At 42.7% G+C, this 20698-nt stretch overlaps 1 protein-coding gene across 2 annotated transcripts in view; it reads left to right on the top strand.

The window, feature by feature from the left end:
* Positions 1–20698, top strand: part of MYO1E (myosin IE) — a 211114-nt gene that overhangs the window by 71020 nt on the left and 119396 nt on the right. For both annotated transcript variants that reach the window (XM_049905947.1, XM_049905948.1), the window contains exon 2: positions 10684–10827. In XM_049905947.1, coding sequence (XP_049761904.1) covers positions 10684–10827 — 144 coding nt within the window. The remainder of the gene's footprint in view (positions 1–10683; positions 10828–20698) is intronic.

Below are 20698 nucleotides of genomic sequence, written 5' to 3'. Positions count from 1 at the left end.
CTTACTTCTAAAGAGCATTCTGGCTGTACTTCTTCCAAGACAGATTTGTTCCTTCTTCTGGCAGTCCAAGATTCTTCACCAACATTGTAATTCTAAAGCATTAATTCTTCTTTGGACTTCTTTATTCATTGTCCAGCTTTCCCATCCATATAAGGCAATAGAAAACACCATGGCTTGAATTAGGCCCACCTTTGTCCTCTCCTGAAGATAATTCAAAAGTGATTGCAGCATGAGAAAATGCTCTCGATCATTAGCCATTAGAGAAATGCAAATTAAAACTACGATGAGATTCCATCTCACTCCAACAAGGCTGGCATTAATCCAAAAAACACAAAATAATAAATGTTGGAGAGGCTGCAGAGAGATTGGAACTCTTATACACTGCTGGTGGGAATGTAAAATGGTACAACCACTTTGGAAATCTATCTGGCGTTATCTTAAACAGTTAGAAATAGAACTACCATACAACCCAGAAATCCCACTCCTCGGAATATACCCTAGAGAAACAAGAGCCTTCACACAAACAGATATGTGCACACCCATGTTTATTGCAGCTCTGTTTACAATAGCAAAAAGCTGGAAGCAACCAAGGTGTCCATCAACAGATGAATGGGTAAATAAATTGTGGTATATTCACACAATGGAATACTACGCATCGATAAAGAACAGTGACGAATCTGTGAAACATTTCATAACATGGAGGAACCTGGAAGGCATTATGCTGAGTGAAATTAGTCAGAGGCAAAAGGACAAATATTGTATAAGACCACTATTATAAGATCTTGAGAAATAGTATAAACTGAGAAGAACGCATACTTTTGTGGTTACGAGGGTGGGAGGGAGGGAGGGAGGGAGGGAGAGGGTTTTTTACTGATTAATTAGTGGATAAGAACTGCTTTAGGTGAAAGGAAGGACAACACTCAATACATGGAAGGTCAGCTCAATTGGACTGGACCAAAAGCAAAGAAGTTTCCGGGATAAAATGAATGCTTCAAAGGTCAGCGGAGCAAGGGTGGGGGTTTGGGAACCATGGTTTAAGGGGACTTCTAAGTCAATTGGCAAAATAATTCTATTATGAAAACATTCAGCATCCCACTTTCAAATGTGGCGCCTGGGGTCTTAAATGTTAACAAGTGGCCATCTAAGATACATCAATTGGTCTCAACCCACCTGGACCAAAGGAGAATGAAGAACACCAAGGTCACATGACAACTAAGAGCCCAAAAGACAGAAAGGGCCACATGAACCAGAGACCTACATCATCCTGAGACCGGAAGAACTAGTTGGTGCCTGGCCACAATCGATGACTGCCCTGACAGGGAGCACAATAGAGAACCCCTGAGGGAGGGAGCAGGAGATCAGTGGGATGCAGACCCCAAATTCTCATAAAAAGACCATACTTAATGGTCTGACTGAGACTAGAGGAATCCCGGCGGTCATGGACCCCAAACCTTCTGTTGGCACAGGACAGGAACCATCCCGAAGACAACTCATCAGACATGAAAGGGACTGGACAGTGGGTAGGAGAGAGATGCTGATGAAGAGTGAGCTAATTATATCAGGTGGACACTTGAGACTGTGTTGGCATCTCCTGTCTGGAGGGGGAATGGGAGGATAGAGAGAGTTGGAAGCTGGCAAAATTTTCACGAAAGGAGAGACTGGAAGGGCTGACTCATTAGGGGGAGAGTAAGTGGGAATATGGAGTAAGATGTATATAAACTTATATGTGACAGACTGACTTGATCTGTAAACGTTCACTTGAAGCTCAATAAAAGTTAAAAAAAGTGATTGCAGCAACACATTGAAAAGGCTGCCATACATTTACATAATGTCATTGTTATTGGTGGTTGCGTCAAGTTGGTTCTGTCTCATAGTGGCCCCATGTGACAGAATAGAACTGCTCTAGGGTTTTCTCAGCTGTAATCTTTATGGGACCAGACCACCAGGTCTTTTTCCTGTGGAGCCACTGGGTGGGTTCAAACTGTCAAACTTTTGGTTAGCAGTCAAGCACTTAACCACTGAGCTTAATCGTTTTGCCACCAGGACTCCTTATACATTTAATACCTGTTGTGGTTGAATTGATTCTAACTCGTAGCGACACTATAGCACAGAGTAGAACTGTCCCATAGGATTTCCAAGGCTGTAAATCTCTACAGAAGCAGACTATCACATCTTTCTCCCGTGGAGCAGCTGGTGGGTTTGAACTGCCCACCTTTTTAGCAGATGAGCACTTAACCACTGCATCTCCAGAACTCCTTGCCCCAAATAAAGAGGGGCTTCAAAAGGGTCTTTGTCACCAATGGGGAGAGAGCCACAGGCTTGAGTTTCCTGGCGACAGAGAAAGAGAACAGATGAGTGCTGCTAACGTTTAAGGAGGTGATTCCCCTGGAAAGGAGCCCAAGAGAGTGGTTTCACCTCAGCCTCAAGGCTAGCCCGGCCAGTGGCTCACCCTGCGGAGCTAGCACACCTGAGTGTAGCCAGGAGGGTGTTCTCAGAGGAGAGGACTGAGTGGCGGGGGTGGGGGGGGTGGTCTTGGGACCCCTGATGAAAGTGTAAACACCGGGAACATGAATGCCGTTCCTACTTGTGAAAACAAAACCGAGACACTCACTGACTAAATTAACAAAGGGGAACTCTGGGCTTGCCCTGTGAGATTTTCCACAGCAGAGAAAATTAAGTCTGGGAAATAGATCAGAAACCATTTAAATTCCCCATGGGTAGATTTGAGAATGGTGGGAACAGGCCCAAGGGCGTCCCCACATGTGGGACATGGCACCTGGGTAGACCACAAAGTGGCTGTGTGCAGCACACACTGTGTATTTCAAAATGTTTGTCTTCATTTTTCTTTTTACACACACTGAAGAAAAGAAAGTACACACCCAACTAGTGATTTTAGGGCAATTACTCTTTAGGATGGAGCCCTGGTGGTGCAGTGATTAAGAACTTGGCTGCTAAGCAAAAGTTCGGCAGTTTGAATCCACCAGGCGCTCCTTGGAAACGCTGTGGGGCAGTTCTACTCTGTCTTATAGGGTCGCCATGAGTCAGAATTGACTCGATGGCAGCGGGTTTATTCTTTAGGATTAAGCCAAAGCGAAAAGGACAGTTAGTTTATAGAAAATTTTAAAGCAATAAGACTGGTGGAACTTGAAAGTAGAAAAGCTGTAAAAGCAGTTGAAAATGACTGGGGTTTAGCAAATGCTGGAGTGTGTGGTGTATGTGAGCAGAAAGTCAGAAATCACCATAATCCCAGCTGTGGGTACATCACAGTGGGAGCCGGGTATCTTCCTTCTTAGAACACTGAGTGTAGATATGGGTGTCTTTACAAATTGGAGAGGAAATTACCTAAAGACCTTGCTTTGCAGACTTGTGGTTGGCTTGCTGTCAAGGACATTCACCTCCATCGTGTGGGTGGAGGTGGGGATGGAGGGAGGACAGCAGCTACAAAAATTTTCCCACCAAAGACTCTCTAACTGGGCAATCACCAACCTCATCAGTGAAGCCACTACACAGGTCCTGAGGTGAGATCGCTGAGCGATAGAACACTGCAGACGCTTCCGGAGCGACCAAGATCTTTATAAATTCTTTTTTTTTTAATCTGTGATGATATTAAACAGTGACTTAATATTTATATAGAGGTTTTTTTTAGAACAGTGTCTGGCCCATGGTTAAGCATTACTTATTTTTCAAACTTAAGCTGCTTCTGGTTGTAAGATACACCATTATTTTATTTACTGTTAAGAAAAGAAAAAAAAAAGGCTGCCAGTTAAGCTGAGATACACCCTTGATTTTTAAGACTCATCCTCATTTCAAGATGTGAAAATGTGAAAAAAAAAAAAATCATCTTTGACTGGTAGAATGTGGTAATTGTCATTGAGAACGTCTCTGATCTGAACTGTTCATGGATGTAGAAAGTGATCTTTTGAGGAACGACATTTGAGACATGCAAGGAAAAGAAAGGCTGTTTCTTTTCCTATTGGGGGTCCACTGTTATTTAACGTGGAGTTTGCTTGAGCTGCAAACTGAGCACCAGAACAAGAGGGGACCCAGACCAACAAAAACACGGAAAACAGTATCGGACTTTATTTCATTTTACTGTACAGAACATGCTTATCTTCATTATTCTACTTAATCTTTTTTTTCTTTTCACAATGAAAATAGCTCTCTGTGTGTGTGTGTAGAATTTATAAATATATGGAAAACAAAACCATGCAGAAAAGAACTCTCAGACATAAAGAAACTTAATATTTTAATGACTGTATTTTCATACAGAGCAGTTGTTTTACGTAAGTAATATCATGTGCGTAATTAAAGGAAACCCTGGTGGCGTAGTGGTTTAGAGCTATGGCTGCTAACCAAAAGGTGCGGAGTTAGAGCTCACCAGCCGCTCCTTGGAAACTCTGTGGAGCAGCTCTTCTCTGTCCTATAGTGTTGCTATAAGTCGGGATTGACTGGACGGCAAAGGGTTGGATTTGGTTTTCTGGGTGCAATTAAAAATATATGGATAACTTACCATCCCTTATTGCTTTTGAGGTATTTTTTCCTCCCCCACCCAATTGGCCATAACCAGTGTTGACCACCCAGTGTGTACTCTTCACTCTTTGCTAAGTGATCATGTAATCGTATACCAGCTAACGTATCCCTAGAGGGACTGGGGGCTGGTTTGACTGTCAATCTTCACGAAGCACCTGGGGGGAGCACAGTCCTCTGAGCCTTATCACCCTCCTGCTGAGTTGGGGTCCCCAGGTGGTGCAAATGGTTAGCAGAGCTCAGAGGCTAACTGAAAGGTTGGAGGTTCAGATTCACCCAGAGATGTCTCAGAACAAAATCCTGGTGATTTAGTTCCCAAAATCGGCCATCGAACACCCTGTGGGGCACAGTTCTGCTCTAACACACGTGGGGTCGCCATGAGTCAGAACCACCTGTGGAGCACAGTTCTGCTCTAACACACGTGGGGTCGCCATGAATCAGAACCACTTGTGGAGCACAGTTCTGCTCTAACACACGTGGGGTCACCATGAGTCAGAACCAACTCAACGGCATCTGATACTGGTCTTCTGAAGTGGAATGATTTGTGTGAGACCCTGTGGTTAATTTGGCACAAGGTCTCAACAAGGATGCTGGTTTTGCCAGTCCATCACGGCTACCACCATGTAGCCTGCGATGGTTCTGGCTCATGCCTTTTGCCCAGCTTTATTATTAACAGTGCACCTTCCCTTCGCGGAAGAGTCCAGTTTGGACAATAAATTATGTGTTTGCTCTAATCCAGGACTACTTCTCCAGTAGGGGGCAGAGGGGGCCCTGCTTTGTTGACTCCAGCCCACCCTACCTAGCTAAGACACTGGTGAACCTGCGGTGGTCTGTCTGCACTTGGCCATGAGGATGGTTGGAAGTGAGCTGCAGTGTAGCAGAAAACACAAAGAAGAGGAAGCCAGGAATCCTGTGAACAAGTCTCAGCCCTGCCTTTTTGGCTCAGGGATTAAATGAGATAATGTATGTGAACATGCCACACAAACATTGTACCTATTGGTAGGGTCTTGTGTACTTAAGGAGCCCTGGAGGCACAGTGGTTAAGAGCTCGGCAGCCAACAAAAAGTTCCACAGTTCGAATCCACAAGCTCCTTGGAAACTCTATGGGGCAGTTCTACCCTGTCCTATAGGGTGGCTATGAGTCAGAATCGACCTGATGGCAAAGGTTTGTGTGTGTGTGTGTGCTTAAATGAATATAACTAATGAGTACACGTTTCATATTCATTAAGGCCCCCCTTGTACCTATACCCCAATGTACTTTCCTACCCTCCCACCTCCTCACACCCACCACCCACAGGCAACTTGGTACATTGGAAAGAATTTGGCCTCTACAACTCTGGGGCTCAGTTTCCCCATCTGTAAAATAGTAACACAGGAATTATGATACCTGCGTCTTGCAGGTGTTGTGAGAATTAAATGGGATCATGTAAAGCATTGGCATCTATTTCAGTAAACAGTTAAGTAGAGGTCAGTTCCAGTTACCCAAGGTGGAGGGGATGGGGTGGGGTGTTGCCTGCTCTCTGTCCCCGCTGGGACTCTTTCAGAGACACTTCTTTTCCTTGTACTCTGTCCACTGCATTCCAGGTAAAACACTTGCTTGCTTCAGATATACATCTTCACATCATCAAAATATTGGGGGTATAAATTCTACAATGCTGAACTATATCACAAAGCCAACACTAGTTTACAGTGCCTTGCACATAGTAGACAAGCAAATATTTACGGTTGGCTTTTCCATCGCTTTAAATGGAAGTTTGTCATTCCAGTCAAATAACTGAAAGGCAAAGGGTAGACTTCCCAGACTGTCAATTAAAAGATTGAACTCTAACAGATAGTTCTGTTCCTTTCTGGTTATGACTCACTGGGACAGAAAAATCCCACTAAAAACAAGCTCAGTTCAACTGCAGGCCAGGGCGGTACCCATGGTTCACAATAAGAATACGGTTTATCTGCTTCTCAGGGTGATGCACTTATTATATGGGGCACTCTGGCTCCAGGTTTTCTGGAGATCAGCTCTGCTGTTCTGTGGCACCCTTGAACCTCCTGAGTGTCCCAGACATGATAATATCTTGCTGTGCAGACAACATCTCCAAATCTACCTTTCAAACCTAGGGAAACAACAAAAAACCCTTTGCGGTCAAGTTGATTCCAACTCAATAGTGACTCTATAGGACAGAATCCCTGAGTGACCTTAAAAGCTGGAGCGTCGCTAGCTGGTGTATGTTTACCACACCACCTGCACATAGGGTTTCCAAGGAGCGGCTGGTAGATTCGAACTACCGACATTTTGGATAGCAGCTGAGCCCTTAACCGCTGCACCAGAGTATTTATTTATGATCTCGTCCTCCCCTGCATCCTGCCCAACGCTGGGCTTCATGTATTTACAGGGCACATTTAATGGCCTCCCTTTTCTGGGCATCTGGAGACTGTAGTTACCAACCAGTATGCGGTCTCTTCCTCTCTTCTGGGTGGACCAAAGGAGAAAATGCCCAAGGACACTGGTGTGAGTGTTTTGCAGAGCTGCCGTGGTGGTGGGCCAGGCCTCTGCTGGGGCATTCTCCCAGTGCAGTGAAGGTAGGCTTTCAGGGAGAGAATAATCCCTGCCTTTGTGGACAGACTCACCTTTGCTCTTCCTAGTCCCCACCCTGGTAAACATACCAGCTAGTGACGTCCCAGCTTTTAAGGTCAGTCAGGGATTCAGTCAGCCGAAGTTCTGGCACCACAGCTGGGTCCTTCCTCTGCCTCATGGACTCCTTTGTCTTGGTACCACCTCCTAGATGTGAACAAATTAGGCGATTATGTGGGTGTGAGAGGACCCCACTTTCCAGAATTTATGTATGAATAATTGCTTATTAATAAATGGAGTCATTCTTGGGAAATAAATGTGGATCAGAGAACGTTTGCACTCAACCCTTATCTAGTGGGAAATATCGCCTCAGAATTTGTAGTGTTAGTTACTGCTAAGAGTAGTTTTTTTTTATTGTTATTATTATCATCATTATTTTCATTTCAGCTGATACGTCAGCGGCTACATTACTCGTTTGTACAGCCATGCCTCATCCTTCAGGGACTGTTGAGAAATGAAATACCTGGCTGAGTACCCTGACTTGTTTAAATTTTTACCATTTTTAGTGGAAAAAAAACCCTACCCACTCAAAAGAAGCTGACTCTGGCTAAGGTGATATTCAGGTGAACAGGGGCCTTTCCCATCTGAGAACGCCCTCCTCGCTCAGAAGGGGAAGACCCACCACTGTCCTTCTTCCCCCAAGCACACATGGCAGCCAGTACTTACCTTGCCCTCTCAGTCAGGGGTAGAAGGAAGAAACTAAGGGGAAACAGGCGTTCAAGTTCATTTGTCCAGAACTATAATTCATGTTCTCACGGTTCTAGGTCACTAGACCCAGTAGTCTGTGGTCTTGAAGTAAACTCTCAGCCTTTGCTTCCAAGGACCTTGTTTAGGGGTTATAAAAAATAACCATCCCCTGTGCGGTCCACTGCCTGATTCCGCAGTGTGTTCCCAGGAAGGTGGCTGGGGTAGTCAGACAGAGGTCATGCTGTTTATGGAATTCTGCTGTCCCTAGTCCTCAGTTTGCCTCTCTCGTTGTGGGGGAGGTGTTAGCCTCCCAGACTGGGGTGAGATGCTATGCACCCGTGTGTGATTTCTAGCTCCCCAATGAAGTTATCACCCTCTTGGCAAGTGCCCAGCCTCAGCCTTCGTTTACCTGCTGGGTGGGTTCTGAGCCTCATCCTTGACTATCTGAGCAGGTCCGGTTTTCCCCAAGGGCTCTGAGTTTCCCCACCCTTCCTGACTGCCTTCTCTTCCTCCCTTTACCTCCTCAGGGTATTTTCATTTCGTGGGGAGGAGGAGAAGAAGGGTGATAGTAGTGGCAGGCTGTATCCAGAGAAGTTAAAATTAGAAGACCTTGGACAGTTTAAAATAGAGATAATAACTTATAGTATGCAGCATCTTGGTGAAGGTTAAATGACTGAATGTAGGTAACATGTATAAGGACCTAGTGGAGGGAGGGAAGGAGGGGGAGAGAGAGAGAGAAATCTGTCTGGTTGGAAGTGGACTGTGGGCATTTAGTGAGAACCCAGTCAGTCAAGCTATGGCCGGGTGGTTGTTGTTGTTGTTATTTCCTCTCTGTCTTTCTGCTTTGCCACAAGAGGAGGAAGACTGTGGCAAGGGTCAAGGTAATTCTACAGAATTGGAGCTGCATGTGATACAGCTCTCAGAAAGCCCAATAAGTAGAAGGTTCCCTCTGCAAGACAACATGGGGAGCAAGCCTTTCCCACCCTCTTTCTGAAGCTTTGAGTCCATGACATTGGTGAGCCCTTTCTGTGGCGGCTAACTTCCTGCTGATTTTATAAATTAATGTTTTACCTAAAACATTAATTTTACATTAAAGTGAATTAAAATTAATGTTTTCTAGAGGGAATATTTCTATATTTCTTTTTTAATTTTATTATTAAAATCAGTGTTTTCTAGAGGGAATATTTATTTTTTATTTTTAATCTGTCATACTCACTCTTGAAGAGATTTTACTCCTGGTATTTTTTTAAATGCATTCCTTTTTATAATTTCATTCAAGCTGTTTGTCTACTATAATATCTTATTTTAAAAAATCTTTGAATTGTGGTAAAAAAGTATCTAACAAAACAGTTACCAATGCAGCATGCGTCACATATTCAGTGACAGATTATGTTTGCCACATTGTACAGCCATCACCCCATTCAAACTTAACAATTTTAAAAAATGAAATCTAGAATGGCGTCCATCTTGTTTGCTTCTCTTGGGGAGCCTCCTGTTCTCTTTTCTCATTCTAGTTTTGATGTCTGAGCAGGTGGCCTTTCTGGAGTCCCTCATTCAGAATTGTTTCTTCCCTTTGTTCAGGCTCCTAGGGAGAGGGCAGGGCCTGAGTCTCACTCAGGTCAACCCCCACCATACTTGGCATGCTGAGTAGGGTGTATGACGTGTTTAAAGGGAAAGGAGAATTTCCCAATAGCTTGCCATGTAATATTTGCTGTTATATCATATCAATTAGTTCTTCGCCCAGACGATTGTAGATTGTAATAGATACCCTTCCTCCTGGTCTCCCCTGGCCGATTCAAACATTGATTCAATCAATTTCAAATGGCACCTTCTCCAGAAAGTCATTTCTGTCTCTCCTAGGACAAATGAGTCACTCTCCCTTCGGTAATCCTCATTTAGTGTGTTTATATGTTGACCTGTGGGCACGTTGATCACTTGTCAGTCGTTATCAGGTGTCCTCCAACAACCATGACCTCCCCAGTGCAGCCATCTGTGGGCCACCCATCCACCCCCAAGTCCAGAATTTGTCACACAACTGAACACACAGGAGATCCCACTAAAGAAATATCAAATGAAAGGAAGCCCTGCCACCCACAGGCTGTTAAGATGCTTCCCCTGTGTTAAAATTGTAAACCCAATGGGCAGACAAGGGCCAGAACTTCATCCATCCAACGAGGCCATGGGGCCAGGTGGATCCTACTGCCCATAATATGTACTGTGATCAAGGTTAGTCCCTCCCACCCACTTCCTCTTTAGTATACGTGTAATCAGTCATCAAACTGTAACTTATCTTTTGAAGGTGGGAGGCCAATATTACATTGACCCTGAGAAGTTTGTGTGGGGAAAATAATTTAGTTGACTTGAGAATTACCATTGCATGGTATCTGTTTTTTCCACTTTTCAAATTCTGTCATATGATTTATAAAACAAGCCTATAATGTTTCTATCTCATTGGTTATTTTCACTGATAAATTCTATAAAACAATAAGGTTGAAGGAGTTATTGAAGACACTCATTTATGGAGTTGTATTCTAGACATGTTACGCACTTTACATGTGATTTTTTTTCAAATCCTCATAGCAACTCTTTGAGTTTGGTCTTAATTCTCTCATTTTACAAATGAGAAAACAGAAGCTTAAGTGACACAGACAGCTTAGGTAACGTTCCCCACTTTGTTAGCTTGTAGGTGGTAAAACTGGAGCTTGGATCTAGAGCTACTGATATCAAAACCTTCCTCTGTTTGTTCTGCCGCATTTCATTTGAGAATATTTGAGAAATTAGTGGCTTAAAAAAAAGCAGGAGAAAACAAAGTATCCTCCTAATTGTGTGCTTTGTGTTCGCAGGGAAGCAAGGGTGCCTACCGGTACCACTGGCAGAGCCACAATGTCAAGCACAGTGGCGTGGATGACATGGTACTGCTCTCCAAGATCACGGAGAACGCCATCGTGGAGAATCTGAAGAAGAGATACATGGACGACTACATTTTTGTATCCTTTATAGGTGTCCTTGGACATGTCTAAGTTGTATGACGATGTCCACAGTACAATGTGGCTTTGCTGCTGATGTACGGAGATCCATCTGAAATTCTGAACTGACCATAGGGGCTCACGTCATTTTCACCTTTTCAGAAAGAGGTTTTGTACTTTTCAGTCACTTGGTTGAGGCTGTGGGAGGGGCAAGGATGATGCTAAATGACTGTCCTGGCATTCCAGAAAAGTCAAGATGCAACCAGTATTCTTGCTATTTTAACCTTTGGCACTGTGTGCACGTGGAGTCTAAATACATCTGCTCTTTCTAGGGACAAAGCCTGATTCGCAGAGAGAATTTTACTGATAGTGTGTCCTGAATGGAAAACGGAGACATTTAAGCTCAGACTTAAAAGGCTTGGAAAAGGTTGTCTCATGCAAAAAAAATATGCAATTTTGCCAGGTTTTCTGCGTTCTTATGTGTACCAAAGGAAACATGAGAAGTGAATATCAACTATGAAAATTGTTGAAAATACCTGACATTCTTGAGTTATTTTCATGTTTCAATTGTACCTTGCCAGATGTCTTTTTTTTTTTTTTAAATAGGGCTTTAAAAAATTCAGCATGGAAATTTGATTCAAATGTGTGTTGACTTCATTACAAGCAGGGAACGGTAATGTTTGCTTAAGTTCCTATAGGTTCCAAGAGTTTTGTTGGTGCAACTATGTAAAGACGGTTTAGTGGATTATCGTAGAGTTAACTAGGTGTGTGTACATATGGTCTACATGGCACTGCTGGAAGGTTTAGCTTTGATGCTCCTTATGACTTCTGAGAGTATGGTCTATTAAAAGGTGGCGTTAACCTACTGATGTAACTAACATGTTGTTAGTTGCTGTTGAGGCAATTCCAGCTCACGACGGCCCAATGTGTGCAGCGTAGAACTGCTCCATAATGGTGTTTCGGAAGCAGATTGCCAGCCCTGTCTTCCTAGGCGCCTCTGGGTGAGTTTGAAGTACCAAACTTTCAGCTAATAGCCAAGCACTTAACCATTTGCACCAGCCAGGAACTCTAACTGACATAACATACATTTTAGATTTTAACCCAAAAAACTTACTGGAGTAGTGAGCGGGTAAGGGGAGGAATAGTTATCTCATTGATGGGTTCTAGTATGTTTATTTTTACACCATTTATATTGGCCGTTAGTTGAAAACACCCAAACCTGTGCAATAATGCTTTGCTGGGACTGCCTATTCCATCACAGGTGAGCAGGAAGTTCAACTCGGCAAGGATTTATTAAGCAATGCTAATTCACAGCATTATCCCACAGACGCTGGAACCATTCTGGCTGATACTGTGCTGCCTCTTACCTACCACAGAGGACTGTTAGCACATATCTGGGTAGCCAAGTCTCTAAACCCCTTTTAAGGGTTAACAGATACATTTGGTTTGTTGGCTACATTATTACAGCAACCCCACTGCCTGCAGCCAGAATCTGCCCACCGACCGTTTTTGTAACTGAAGAGTTATTGGAACATTGCCACATCCATTGGTTTGCCTGTTGTCTATGGCTGCTTTCATGCAGAGGGCTGGGAACATAGAGCTACAAAGCCAAAAATACTTACTATCTGGCTCTTTACAGAAAAAAATTGCCGACCACCGCTTTGTACATCTGTTCAGGGCTTCATGTAACTTAACTGTACAGAAGCTGTTGTGTTCAGTTGCAAGCTTTTATTGTATTTGATCCAAAAAATTGAAATATGCTCACTTTATCTGGGCTTATCCTGGTGGCACAGTGGTTAAGCATTTGGCTGCTAACCTAAAGATAAGTAGTTCGAATCCACCAGTCGCTCCTTGGAAACCCTATGGGGCATTTCTACTCTGTCTTATAGGGTTGCTACAAGTTGGAATCGACTAGACGGCAATGGGTTTTTGTTTTTTTTTTAATCATCATCAAAAAAGTTGAAGCACCTTTACGTGCAAGACCATGTCACCTGGAAGCTGGCAGAAGATAAAGACTATAAAGAGCAGGTGGCAAGATGTGAATCGGGCCTGCCTGGGTTCAAACTATGCTCAGCCATGGGCTTGGTGGTCTGTGTGCCTTGGTTTCCACCTCTGTAAAATGGGAGCGATAATAAAACTTCCTGCATGAGGCTCTCGTAGGGTTAAGTGAAATAGTGAATGCAGTAAGCACGCAGTAAGCATTAGTTATTATTACCATACCTTCGATGAGATGGATTGACACAGTGGCAGCAACAATGGACTCAAACATAGCAACAATTATGAGGATGGCAGAGGTCCAGGCAGTGTTTCTTTCTGTTGTACACAGGTTCATTATGAGTCAGAACCAACTGGACGGTACCTAACTACATTATTACTGTACCCTAAGGCAAGTGTCTTTGTTTCTCCCAGATTTCTGAGTTGTGTTCCAAAAATTGAATTGCAGAATTGCTTATGGGAAATTTGAATGCATTTTACCATAGAAATTGTTTTAAATGGGGGACTGGTTTATCGACAAGCCCATAAAAGTTTAATTTCCAGTGAATGTAGTTGAACCAATAATTTATTGGAATATTCATGGAACATGAGCTCAACTTATTGTATTATTTTCATATAAATGTGATTTTTGATAAGCTGGGTAAGAAAGGAAAACATAACATTGGTAGTTACCAACCATCAATCAGTCTATCCTCAAGCCAGACAGTGTCACCCCTCCCCATAAAAATTGTTGTTGTTCAACCAGAAAACCAAAACCACTGCCGCTGAGTCGATTCTGACTCACAGCGACCCTGTAGGACAGGGTAGAAGTACCCCGTAGTGTTTCCTAGGCTGTAATCTTTTCGGGAGCAGATCTCCAGGTCTTTTTCCCACAGAGCCACTGGATGGGTTTGAACAGCCAACCTTTTGGTTAACGTTGATTACTTAACCATTGTACCACCAGGGAGTCCTCCATAGAAGTTGTTTACCCCCCAAAATGCAGGAAGCTCCTTGAAGGCAGGGACTGTGTCTTGTTTATCTTCTATTTAAAAAAAAACAAACAAACTGTATTATAAAAACAACATATGTTCATTTAACATAGTTTATAAAACGCAGTCAAGCAAAAAGGAGCAGATTAAATTCACCTGAAATCCCACCACCTAGGCATACTCCCTCTTGACTTCCTGGGGTGTATCTTTCTATTTAACCACACAAAGACGCCCATATGTGGGCGCTTTCTTGCTGTTAACTCAACAAAAATGGCATCATCCAGCAACATGGGTTTCTCAGTTTCCTGCATATTTCTTGGCATGGTGCACTGTATTAAGTGTTCATTGAAAATATGTTGATTCTTAAGTCTTGCTTTTTAAATTTAGACAAGAGAATTTTTAAATGACTCACACAGAGGAGGCTGCTTGTGTGCATTTGAATTAATGCCTTTGTATCAATGACTGACTAATCCTGTATCCTACTAAGGAAATGAGTTACTTGACCACGAATTACTTTGTGTTTTGGAAATCTCTACCCACTCAATACATGGGAAGCCCAGCATAAATGTGCTTTCCATTAGGATCACAGAGTCGCTTTCAGCACTGAGGAAGCTTGGTGGCTCTTTGGATGTTTATGAAACAATACTGAGGGTTTGGCTGCAAATCTTTTCCTCTGATAAGTGATAAAGACCTCATTTATCACTTCAGTGTTCAGAGAATGTTATGAGAGAGCAGCGTTATTGTAAATAAGTTTTCCCCACTCCTAAGCTTAATAGTTAAGAAGAGACTTGATTTCACATTAAGTTATAAAATTGCTCGTTTTCTCTTTCCTACATTTAATACCAGCAAATTGCCTTGTATTGAAAGTCAGTGTCTGGAGCAATTGATTGTTGGTGCATTCAGGCTGAGTGCACATTTCTTTGTTCTACATTAGGGAAAAATCTACTTAAAAATGCTGACATTGTTTACCAATAAAAACCCATACTTTGTAGCTATGTTTTCGAAGACAGGGAAAGTTTAATTTGCCATATGCCTTTTTCCCTGACCGTTGCCATACTTCTTACAATTACATTCTAAAATATATGAGGAAAACTGTTCAATTTAACTCTTGCACCTGGCGAGACATCATTTCTAGCCAACTCGGCAGGGTGGGGGTAGTTCCTTAGGTAAAGCGCCCCGAGCTTAGTTGGTCCCACCCTCTCTAAACTTGTTTTTACTCAAAGATCTCACTCTGTGTGTGTTGGGCTTTAAACCCTTGAATTAGGAGTTGAAACTTTTGTGCCAGACCTACCTGAGCTCAAAACAGTGTGGTCATTCTGGGAGGTGTGGCCCTTGATGTCAGTTTCATGCTGAGAAGGACAGCATGCTCTAGCAAGATGGACATTGGTCTGGTCCTGGAGCCAAGAGCTCAAGGCCACAGTGTGACATCGGGCAAGCTGCCTCACCTCCCTGTACCTCATGGTTAAACCAGGGAAGTTGACTCAGTCAGTGTGGGAGGTTTTGGGGAATTCACTGACTATTAAATATTCATATTAAAAAAAAATAAGTTAGCCTCTTAGCTTTACCTAATAAGACTATTAAAAACAAACATACAGAAGTAATGTTGTTGTTATTGTTAGGTGCCATGGTGTTGGCTCCGGCTCATAGCAACCCCACATACAACAGAAGGAAACACTGCCCAGTCCTGTGCCATCCTCACAATCATTGTTACCCTTGAGCCCACTGTCGCAGCCACTGTGTCAGTCTGTCTCGTTGAGGGTCTTCTTTTTTTTTGCTGACCCCGTACATTACCAAGTATGATGTCCTTCTCCATAAAGATGTGAAATACGATGGCAGCATGTCTTATGTATTTTTTTTTTTTTTAGCAGCAAAAAAGTAGAAAGGAAATCCTCTAAGAATAAAGGACAGTCCTTTAAGTTGAATAAATTGAACTCTCTGAAAAATAAAGTGCATTGTTTCTTTTATTTTTGCTATAAAGGAGAACTCTCAATCATAGATCCACGGACAAGCATTTGGGAGCAAGTGAACTGAAAGATCTATCGGTTCCTTCTGTTACTCCTATTCTGTTAAATAAGATGATGATCATTTTATTATTTTTTTAAATATTTTTTGGTGTTATAGTCCTGTGTTGCCGTCCATTTTGAAAATTAACCTTAGGCCCCCACCTTCCCAGCCAGAGACTGTGGAAATAGGCAATTCCCTGAACCACTTTTTCCAAAGGCACACCTGAACTATGTAGCAGGGAGTGGGAGTGATTGTCTGAGTTACCTGGAGAAATGTCCTCAACCGCAGAGGAGACCTGCTCTCTTAGGGAAATAGCTGAGGTCTCCGCGGATCCAGCCAGGTAGGAAAGGCAGGCTGTTAGGCAATTAGGCCAAGCTCTCTTTCGCCTGGAATAACTAAAATGTGTTTGTTTTCTTTAAATTCTCTTGTCTCAGTTCTTCTGAGTTAGGCAAGTTTCAAGCCTGTCAGCGTAGAAACAGGCCACATTATCCATTTCAAACCAAACATTATTTTTCAGGAATTCTCCCAAATAATACTGCCCTTGAGAATCCTACTGGGAAATTTAAGGAGCAGATACAGGTTTCCCTCCTAATTGTAACCTGAGTCATTGATTCAGGATTGACCTAGAATTATCTGGAAGAGGTTGTCTTTTTCCTCTGAGTGGTGTCTTAATGGGTCCTGCTTTTTGATTTTATATAGCCCACTCCGTGAAAATCAACACTTTAGAAGATGTCTCCTCATAGAGCAGATTATTAACAGTGAAAAAATGTTGGTTATTGTAGGAGGTCATACGCAACCAAGTCCATATTTATTGGGCAACCAAGGGCTTTGTCGTAGGAAGAGATTCGTGGGGAGATGATACCTTTAGCTCACATACCTCAGGGCATCTCTTTATTCTTTGTATGTTGTGATCAATTTGTCCAGGACAAGGTGGCATTCACAGCAGACATTATTAAACTAAGGGAAGGAGTACCCTCCAAATGGAGAGATCTTATTTGCCCAGGTTCACTTTTACCTGGGGAGAGGTGTAGACGTAGACATTCTCCCCATTTGAAGTGAGGAGGGTTATAACAGCATTCTATCCTTAAAAATTTGGTGTGCCATAAGAATCAGTATATGTGTTTAGTGTGCAATCAGAATGACGTCAAAACCTCATTCATTTAGTTTTGATTAAGTCCCTACCATGTGCCAGGAATACTCAAAAATCCAACTAAAGAAGATTGATATTTTTAAATAATTTTTATTGTGCTTTAAGTGAAAGTTTACAAATCAAGTCAGCCTCTCACACGAAAACCCATATATACCTTGCTACACATTCCCAATTACTCTCCCCCCTAATGAGACAGCCCACTCTCTCCCTCCACTCTCTCTTTTTGTGTCCATTTCACCAACTTCTAACCCCCTCCACCCTCTCATCTCCCCTACAGGCAGGAGATGCCAACGTAGTCTCAAGTGTCCACCTGATCCAAGAAGCTCATTCCTCACCAGCATCCCTCTCCAACCCATTGTCCAGTCCAGTCCATGTCTGAAGAGTTGGCTTCGGGATTGGTTCCTGTCCCGGGCCAACAGAAGGTCTGGGGGCCATGACCACTGGTGTGCTTCTAGTCTCAGTCAGACCATTAAGTCTGGTCCTATGAGAATTTGGGGTCTACATCCCACTGCTCTCCTGCTCCCTCAGGGGTTCTCTGTTGTGTTCCCTGTCAGGGCAGCCATCAGTTGTGGCCGGGCACCATCTAGTTCTTCTGGTCTCCGGACAATGTAGTCTCTGGTTCATGTGGCCCTTTCTGTCTCTTGGGCTCGTAATCACCTTGTATCCTTGGTGTTCTTCATTCTCCTTTGGTCCAGGTGGGTTGAGACCAATTGATGCATCTTAGACGGCCGCTTGGTAGCGTTTAAGACCCCAGACGCCACTCTTCAAAGTGGGATGCAGAATGTTTTCTTGATAGATTTAATTATGCCAATTGACTTAGATGTCCCCTGAAACCATGGTCTGCAGACCCCTGCCCCTGCTATGCTGGCCTTCGAAGCATTCAGTTTATTCAGGAAACTTCTTTGCTTTTGGTTTAGTCCCGTTGTGCTGACCTCCCCTGTATTGTGTGCTGTCTTTCCCTTCACCTAAAGTAGTTCCTATCTACTATCTAATTAGTGAATGCCCCTCTTCCACCCTCCCTTCCTCCCCTCTCTCGTAACCACAAAAGAATGTTTTCTTCTTAGTTTAAACTATTTCTCAAGTTCTTGTAATAGTGGTCTTATACAATATTTGTCCTTTTGCAAGTGACTCATTTCACTCAGCATAATGCCTTCCAGGTTCCTCCGTGTTATGAAATGTTTCACAGATTCCTCACTGTTCTTTATTGATGTGTAGTATTCCTTTGTGTGAATATACCATAATTTATTTATCCATTTATCCGTTGATGGGCACCTTGGTTGCTTCCATCTTTTTGCTATTATAAACAGTGCTGCAATAAACATGGTTGTGCATATATCTGTTCGTGTAAAGGCTCTTATTTCTCTAGGATATATTCCAAGGAGTGGGAAAGAAGATTGTTTTTTGAGTACTCAAAAAGATCACAGATTGTACACCAATGTTCATTGCAGCACTATTCACAATAGCCAAAAGGTAGAAACAACTTGAATGTCCGTTAGCAGATGAATGGGTAAACAAAATATGGTCTATACATAAAATGGGATATTTCTCAGCCAAAAAGAGAAATGAAGTTCTGGTATATGCCACAACATTATGCTGAGGGAAATAAGTCAGTCATAGAGGACAAATATTATATATATATATCATATAATCCCACTTATATGAAATACCTAGACTAGGCAGATGCACAGAGACCAAAGTTTATTAGTGGTTACCAGGGGCAGGTGGGATGGAAATGGGGAGCTATTGTTTAGGGCCACTGAGTTTCTGTTGATGGCCATGGAATAATCTGGAAAAGGATAGAGGCAGTAGTTGTACAGCATGATACTTGAAATCAGTGTCACCGAATTGTACCTGTAAAATTTATTAAACTGGAAGATGTTTTGTTATATGTATTTATACCACCATGAAAAAATGAAGTAAAATTATCTCTCTTCTTGCGTGATATGACCCTATATATAGAAAATCCCAAAGAGTCCACAAAAAAGTTTCTAGCGCTAATAGAGGAATTTAGCACAGTTGCAGGGTACAAGGTCAACAAACAAAAATCAGTTGGGTGTCTATACATCAGCAATGAGAAATCTGAAAGGGACATTAGAGAAATAATCCCATTTACAATAGCATCTAAGAGAATAAAATACCTAGGAATAAATCTAACCAGGGACGTGAAGGACTTACACAATGAAAACTATAAAATACTGCTGAAAGAGATTAAATCAGACTTAAATATATGGAAAGATGTTCCATGTTAATGGACTGGAAGACTTAAATATTGCTAAGTTGTCAGTACTACCCAAAACGATCTGTAGATTCTCTGCAATCCTGATCAAAATTCCAACAGCCTTCTTTACAGAAATGGAAAAACCAGTCCTCAACTTTGTATGGAATGGCCCCCAAAACAAAAAACCAAACCCATTGCCATTGCGTCGATTCCGACTCACAGCAACCGTATAGCACAGAGTAGAACTGCGCCATAGGGCATGGAATGGCAAGAGGTCCCAAATAGCTAAAGCAATGTTGAAAGAGAAGAACAAAGTAGGAGGACTCACACTGGGTGTCTCGTATTTTTATAAAGCTAGCAACTCTACTAATAAAAATAGTAAAACGGCAGTACCTGCTGGAAAGACTCTGTAGCTTGTAGATTGGGAGTGCATACATACTCTGGGTGCATACCATGTGGCTCTGAATCACAGTTCTGCCACTTACTAGCTTGTAACCTTGGGCAAGTTTTTAAATTTCTTTTATGCCTCAGTTTCCTCCTACTAACAGGATAAATAATAGCAACGGGATTGTTGTTGAGTGCTTAGATTAGTAGTCTGTAAAAGTGTAAGTGTTCAGTCAGTGTTAGTTTTGGTTAATGTGCTTGGCTGCTAACTGAAATTTCGGAGGTTCGAGTCCAACCAGATGCATGCACCTCAGAAGAAAGGCCTGGCAATCTACTTCTGAAAACTCAGCCATTGAAAACCTTGTGGAGCACAGTTCTGCTCTGTCTCATCTGCAGTTTTCCTTAATGCCGTAGACTGCTCCCAGCGCTGGGCCAGGCACAGCCGGTGTGCTGTTAACAGCACTCCATCTTCTCTGCTGTCAATTCTTGTTCAACCCTGTCAAGTATGAAGATGTCTCTGGTCAGTGAAAAAGAATGTGGAATAGCAACCAAGTCATCTTACACTCTCACTTTGATCAGCAAATGTTACTTTAAAACAATATCATCCATCTGTAAGTGGCTCATTTGTGTTCAGTGGTGATAACACTGCATCTCACTAAAACTAAGAAGCCGTAACTGGAACATTGTAGAGATGTTACAATGTCACAAGACACACACCTTAGAGTGTGTGAATTAGGGAAATTGCATCTACCAGATGCAGACGCTGTGCTAAGCATTTTATATTGATTACTTCATTTAGTTTTCATAACAAGTCTATAAAGGAAGCCCTGCTCCGTCTCCAACATTCATTAACCAAAGCTTAGAGATTATGACTTTCCCAAGATCAGAGTGGAGCTGGGCTTGGGGAGCCAGGCGACCTGACCAGACACCCTGTGCTGTGCTGTTCCAGAGCAAAAACCAAAAACTGTCTGCTGTCGGGTTGATTCCGACTCATGGTGGCCCCATGTGTTGCAGGGTAGAACCATGCTCCGTTGAGTTTTCCAGGCTGTGACCTTTCAGAACTAGATTGCCAGGCCTTTCCTTGGAGGTACCTCCAAGGTGAGTAGCCAAGCGCTTAACCCTTTGTGCCATGCAGGGACTCCCTGTTTGATACACAGGTCCTGATGTGTAAAT

Source organism: Elephas maximus, chromosome 13 (assembly GCF_024166365.1).
Source record: "Elephas maximus indicus isolate mEleMax1 chromosome 13, mEleMax1 primary haplotype, whole genome shotgun sequence".
NCBI classification, from domain to species: Eukaryota; Metazoa; Chordata; class Mammalia; order Proboscidea; family Elephantidae; genus Elephas; species Elephas maximus.
This window is presented reverse-complemented; position numbering and strand designations above follow the sequence as displayed.